Source organism: Alternaria triticimaculans (assembly GCF_023758025.1).
Source record: "Alternaria triticimaculans strain BMP 0046 chromosome Unknown scaffold_27, whole genome shotgun sequence".
Taxonomy (NCBI): domain Eukaryota; kingdom Fungi; phylum Ascomycota; class Dothideomycetes; order Pleosporales; family Pleosporaceae; genus Alternaria; species Alternaria triticimaculans.
The window spans coordinates 115,563-122,305 of record NW_026055984.1 but is presented as its reverse complement, the minus strand read 5'-3'; the positions used below and the strand labels follow the sequence as shown (position 1 = coordinate 122,305).

Sequence of the window (6,743 nt, the reverse complement as noted above, 5' to 3'; positions counted from 1 at the left end):
TCTCCGTCCGGCTTACCGCCACAACTCACCTCGACCTCAACCTCAAGGAAAGGTTCTGTCCACGAAGAGCAACTATATCGATCACCAAGCTTCAACGCCTACAACACCAGCTTATTCATACATACACACAAACTCAGCTACACAAAGACCAGCCTCTTGCGGCTCCGCTCCCTTCCAGCCCTCTAGCCAGCGGATCCGACGCCCTCCCCGTCAGCCTCCTCAACTCTGAAACCCAACGTCGCGTCAACCTACCCTCTTCCTCGGCAGCCCCGACACGGCCCTCCATCTGCATGCATGTCATACCCAAGACGGCGTCTGACATAAGCCCCACTGCAACACATTTCCCACGTGGGTTCCGAACCCGTGTTCCCTGTAAACATGCGACAGCGACAGCGCCGAGCGATCGCATTTCAATGCAGACAAGGTGCCAGGTTTGCTTGTTCTGAATCCCAAACCACGAGGTTACTAAACCTGGGAGCTGAAGGGTTGCGCTGCATGAGCGGGTGGTCATGTGAGACGCAGGTGATGAGACGAAGGGGGAGAATTGGAGATAGTTGGAGATGGGATGGGTGCTGTTGTATTGTACCGAGGAGGCGAGATCGCGACGGTGTTAATGCCGGTGATGTACCGATTGTGGGACCGAGGTACCAAGGGTACTTGTAATCAAATCAATCTCAATCGCTAGAACTCTAGCTGCCTGCCAACCTACCTACCAGTCCCATATCCTTCTCGCCTGTCGCCTAAGATTTGACAGCTGTACTGAATTTGCCATCTTAAACCCAACTTTTCAAATATCTCCTCGATGGCGATTTGAAACTCGATGAAAAGGTTCCTGTGTGATTGCCTTGGTCATAAGTCATAATGACAAACGGAAGACGGGGGAGGGTACGGAGAAAAGCGCTCAAGCTCGGCGTAATGACATGTCGCAGCCCTACGCATAACCCCCGAAGAACCCACCTTTTGTACCCTTCCAGGTACGCTTTCTAGAAACACGTTCGCGCATCAAACGAACCAAGCCCTGTTCAGCGCGCGCGCGTCAAACAGATTGGGAGCTGTCATTCCAGTCACGTACATTCCAGTCCAGCAACCGCACCAGCAACAACGCAACAGCATTCCAACCCAAATCCAAGGTCCTCGCGACCGAAACATGCAAATCTCGTGTTTCCTGTGTTACATAGCGAAAGCTTGCATATACACAACTGCGACAAATCATACGTACCACATCATCCCACTGCCTGCCTAATCGATAAAGCCCATGACAAACTTCCTCCCCGTCGCGTCGTCGTTTCAAATAATCCCACCTATAAACTTCGAGTGGTGCCGGTCTGTCAAAGAATTGAGATCATCACTCGCAACCCGTGCCAACGGTGTTTCAGCACCCAACGGCGTCTTGACTAGGTATAGCGTACCACGTCCTGCCCGCCCATCCTAGGTACTTTCCTATTTGGGAAGCTAGCGTGGGAACGGCGTCGGGCTGGAAGGGAAGCTGACGCTAGTACAACACGAGACTTCGCGTGGAAGCTATGCCGCGGTCGATAGGGCAGTGTTGGCGTTGCGCTGGGCTTGCCGCTTTAATCAAAGTTACGCGGGCTAGCGTGAAAGCGGTTCCCGTGTCCGCGAAATGAGGATGCGTCTGCGAAGGGAGGGATAAGTAGGGCTGAAGAAGGGTTTGGGGAATGATGCAAGGCCGGTAGGAAGGCTGGTTGTCTGTGCGCGCTGTGAGTTGTGCATGGACATGGATTGCGGCGTCATTGGGAACGAAGGAAAAATTGCGAGAGATCGCGATGGCTTGCGTGGTCAATATTGCGCGCTGGAGGATATGCTTGTTGTGAAATTTTTGGGTTCAGAAGTATCTAGGCAGGATGACGGGAGAGAAAGCCGTGGGCTAGAGGACGACGTGTCTTGATTTGTTCGGGTTCTGCTTTTGCCGTTGGGCCTAATTGTGTGCGCGTCCATATCGATTGAACGCTATCGAGGTGATGAGCTAGCGATTAGCCAGCCATGAGTTTATTTGGAAATGACGCTTCGCCGTGGTTGCAATTGCGAGCACGACTTCAAACTGTCCGGCGATCGCTCATAACCCTAGAAATGGAACCCGGGCCTGCTATCTCCACAAGCTGAGGTGTGTTAGTGACGAAACAAAAAATAGATGTGGTGTGGGAGAGCGTGGGATGTGACCCGGTGGGCGGGAAGTTTCAAATAACGAGGAAGGTGCGTGGGGTCGTACCTTCTCATGCCAGCTGAGCAGTACGCTCATGGCTTGGCCGCCACCCTCGCCGCCGCCACGAGTATGAATCTGCGAGAAGCCGGTCGGTTGGGGGGTGATGTCACGCTTGGTGCCTGACGGTGCTCCCTGTGCCATGCCTTTGTAACTGCAAGTACTTTCATTAGTCTATGTTTCTGGATGTGCGACGGTGGCGCGTGGTGATGCGGGAAGGCACGATGGGCAGAGAGGGTAGTGGGCGGTGAGGAGGCCAACGAGGCTTGTAGGAGACCCAAACGAGACGGTGGACGTACATGTACTTCATCAGGACGTCCAATGCTTCGGTTCCACCCGGCGCACCATATATCCGGCTGAGCATTGGTGACATGTCTGACTGGCGTATGGATTGTAGGATCTCGATGACGACCGAAAGGTGGACTTCCTGTGGTGGTGGACTTGTCAGCTTGGTCCTGGGTGGTGCAATGTCGCCGACCTGGTCGTCGGTAGCCCAAGTCCAGAGACGCGGTGGTGATGTGACCAGGTGTCTATATCTGGAGAGACATCCAAACCGCTGGACTGGGAGCGTCGTGTCTCTGAGGTGTCTCTGGAGCTTCTAGAGCTGTTTGAGCTGTGCAGAGGCGCAACGTACCTTTCCCTTGTCGTCTGCGCCATATGGGGGGTTCTCTAGGGCACTCTGGAGGGCGCCCTCATTGTCACCACCCCGTAGCAGTTGCCGTATTGACTGGGCGTTGGTCTGGACATCGGCCGTCGAGACAGGCGCAACGGCGGGAGCGAGGGAGCTTAGGTCGAAGTTGGCGGGGCTGTCGGGGTCCAAGGCGTCGATGTTGATGGTCCGCCAGTTGATGTTGGCCATGGTGGGTGGTGAGGCTTGTGTACGGAAGAGTAGCTAGCTGCAAAGAGACGGCTGGGTTGGTGGTGGAGCTGTGGTGAGGTTGCAATTCGGCGCGCCGTATTCGTGGGGTGCAGTGCCATGTCTCCACTCTGCCCGCCAAGCTTCGAAGCTACCCAAGTCCAGCGCCCGCAACGTCTGGCAAAACACCCACAAGGTAGCACGAACCAGGGTCGCCGCTCGATTCCGCTGCATGCGGATCGCTAAGGCCTATCGATGTACCCGCGACGGAGATCCGCAGCGCCACACGTGTGACGGGAGTACCATGGGGGTGGGTGAAAGCGATCACAGCACAGGCAATGTCATCATCGTGGAGGAGGATATGATAGTAGTAGATGTTGATTAGTCTAAACTTCAGCCAGTTGAGTCGCGAGACACAAGTACAATGGCCCAGGCGCTCAGTCTAATGTCCAAAGCTATGGGGAGAGCGGCCCATGCATGTCGTTCATGAGGAGCCGTCTAAAGAAAACAAGTCCGTTGAGTCGTGGTCGCCGATTCGACCACTCCAACGCGCTATAGTACAATACAACTCGTGCCATGAGTGCCAATGAAGGCTGGCGACGATCAATCTACCCCAGTGCGCTGTCCGAAAGAAAGAAATGAAGGTCCGTTTTTGGTATCTATGCCTGGGCCCAACCGTCTATAAGAACGCCGATGAAAAGAACTTTTTTGCCGTAAGGGAATGTCGCTGAACGTGTGACGCAAGAGAGTGAGGAGGCTGTGCGATGAGAGTCGCTTGATAACGCCGGTAGCCGAAGTCGCAGGGGTATTAGGTCGCTGAAGAATCGAAATGGTCGCCGATGATTAAAGTGCGTAAAGTCCAAGAGGCTCCGTGGAAGAAGATGCGCCGTAGACCCAGAAATCGGCGCGGTGAATGCGCTGGAAATGTGTTGTACGCGGGACTGAGTCATTGTTAGTTGACGTGTTCATGCAGGGTGCGACGTGTCTGTGACTTACGAGGCGTGGGATGGATCCCTTTAGTCCCAACGGAACAAGTAGCTTGCCAATGTGATGGCATTGCGAGGAAGCAGGCAATGGCGGCAGGCGAAAAAAGAAATGCTCCGTCGAGAGGTAATGACGCATCTTATTTGGGCGGTGGTGGAGGAGGCTTGGGGGTGCCAGTGGTGTCGTAGGCTCCGCGACCCATGTTGTTGGACTCTGACTCTCTGAAGATCATGTTGTTGACGAGTGTGTTCTCTGGTTTATAAGTCAGCATGATGTTGCACAAGAAAGTCAAATATAGACTCGGTGAATGCAGGACGTACCAATTGAGGAATGCGTTTTGTGAGAGGTGCCGGGCTGAACACCTGGCCTGTGCGAATATTTTGTAAGGACGAAAAGTGAGTGTGGTAGTCGGCGTTGGTTCGTGTAAAGGCGATACAAAGAGCGGAGCGGCGGTGGGCGAGCTTTATTAGATAGTGTCGTGTACCCGTGGACTGGCTAGCAGTGACTGGGGAGTGGGGAGGGGTGGAATGAGTGTGGGTAGTTTGAAGGGAGTGAAGATGATGATGGCAGTAAACGAAGGGCGCCCTGAAGCTTCTATATTCGCGGCTAGAATAAGGGGGCCTGTTACTGACTTGCCAAAGGTGGTCTTGGCTGTCGGCGAGACAAATGAAATGAGAGACAGTGCTTTTCAGAGCAAAAGCCCTGACTACATTGCGCATCGGGAGCGACGGGTCTTTCGGCCTGTTTCAAGGTAGGCTCCCTTGCCATCATCAGGAGCCAGGGTGATCTGCGCACTGTTACCACCAAGCTGGTTATCCCCCTTGAATAGTGCCGCGCTAGAAAGCCGTACCTGCAGGCGCTAACGAGAGCCATGCCAACGGCTTCGCTGGGGTGCCAACCTGCGAAGGGTGTGCTTGTGCTGACGCTTCAGTGCCTTTTCACCATAACATGGCGTAACATGGCGTACCATGGAGGCGATTCTCAGGCGCGACTCCCAGCGCTCTCACTTGGGCTCGCGGCCCTATCGCATTTTGTCTGGCTGTCGCCGCGCGCTTCCAGACACGGCGGCTTAGATGAGACAGTGTCAGCGCTCCCGTCTCGCTGCTTTGACCGGCGGCGTCGACTCGTGCCGCGTTTGTTGGACTGCGCCAGAAGCAAGAAGAGAAGGTTCAGAGACGCCACACAGACTTCCGGATGTCCTTCCCCGGCCGGTCCACTGCCTATGCTGAATCACCTCTCTCGCAGCCCTGTCTGCCCTCCATGCCTCCCAGCCAACCGGGTTACTGGCTGTCGGGATCGCAGTGCACTTGCCTTTGACCGTGGCGGCTGATGTTTGACGGGACATGTTCATAGCAGCTTGCTTTTGTGGTTTGATGAACCGTAGCTGTCTTGGAGCCTTTGCTTCCGCGTCGTTGCTTGTGACGGGGTTGCGCCACGTGGGATGGGCTGCTCCTGCCTCAACCAACCCTCGCGTGCGTGGCGATGAGGAAGGAGCTGCCCTCGCCGCAGCCCAGCACCACCATCACATCTGCGGCGTGCAAACAACTATGCCTCTGCACCGCGGCCGCCAAAGCAATTCGCCAGCAGCATCGCCAGGTGCCGTAATGAGAGCGTTGCCCGGCTTGCGGTGAGTGGGCCCGGCGCCACGAAAATCTCGCCTGCGGTTTGTTCTGGAAAGCCTCTGGAAGGAAGAATGAATCGCCCGCTGAGTCGCCCTCACTCCCAGGCTGTCCCTGATCATCGCAGACAAACTGACACAGAATGCGCACTTATTCACGACCAAGAAATTTGGCCGCCGGTCGTTCTCAGACACGTCGCATTCGCGGATCACTGCAAGCCTTCCGCGCCTCCAAGCACACGGATGCTGCATGCGTTCGACGTCCCGGGATCATGACCAGCAAGGTTTCGCGCACAATCGCTTGCTTCTCCAAAAAACCTACACGTCGCAGCCTCGTTGACGCACTCGCTCACCCACCACGGAGCCCAGCCGTCGCCATGACGAATTGTTTCTGGCACGGAAGGAACGATGACATCGCTCTTGCCCCCTTGGGATTCCTCCGTATTACAGCCCGCCGTCCATCGCAAACACATTTGCCAGAATGCAGCCGTTATGCCAGTCCAATAATATAATTCGCAAGCAGCACCAACCCTGATTCGCCGTCCTGGGTATGGACAGGGGTCGTGTGCTTCACAATCAGGCTGAGACGCGCGACAAGGGCATCCCGTCCTTATCCACTAGCCTCACGCAGAGACATGCCGAAAGCCACGCGACACCGCCCAGCGCTCGACCAGCGTGTTTGCTCATACCGTCTTGTGTACAGTACTGTACTGAGAGATCGCTGTCTTCCGCTGATACCTGCGCCCGTCGTACGTTGGGCTGCCATAGCCTCACGCCTATCAGTGCGGGAGCGTTGAGGGCTCAAACAGCGTTCGCGATCTTCAGTCCATGCTCGCTCAACTCTATCCTCGCGATCGTGATTCACAGCCATCATCCGATAACCAGTGCAGCGTCGTCACACATCGACAGGGTCTGAACTCCGTCAGGTCATCTTCCTCTCAACGTCCGTCCAAGCCACCGACGTTTTACTGGCAGCATCGCTGTCAATTCCGACCGCCTTGCAATTTGACAGGTGTTTGACGGATTTCTCCACAGAAAACTTTGTCGAAATTGTGATCGTGAGTTAG

General features: G+C 55.3%; 1 protein-coding gene across 1 annotated transcript; it reads right to left on the bottom strand.

Annotated features, from left to right (window-relative positions):
• Positions 1-2,054: 2,054 nt before the first annotated feature.
• Positions 2,055-3,077, bottom strand: J4E78_010112 (uncharacterized protein; the record flags this gene model as incomplete). The annotated part of the gene is made up of 4 exons (XM_049370693.1): positions 2,055-2,117; positions 2,228-2,372; positions 2,518-2,645; positions 2,853-3,077. The coding sequence occupies 4 exons, from the start codon at positions 3,075-3,077 to the stop codon at positions 2,055-2,057; spliced, it is 561 nt and encodes a 186-aa protein (XP_049217573.1).
• Between the last annotated feature and the right edge of the window lie 3,666 nt (positions 3,078-6,743).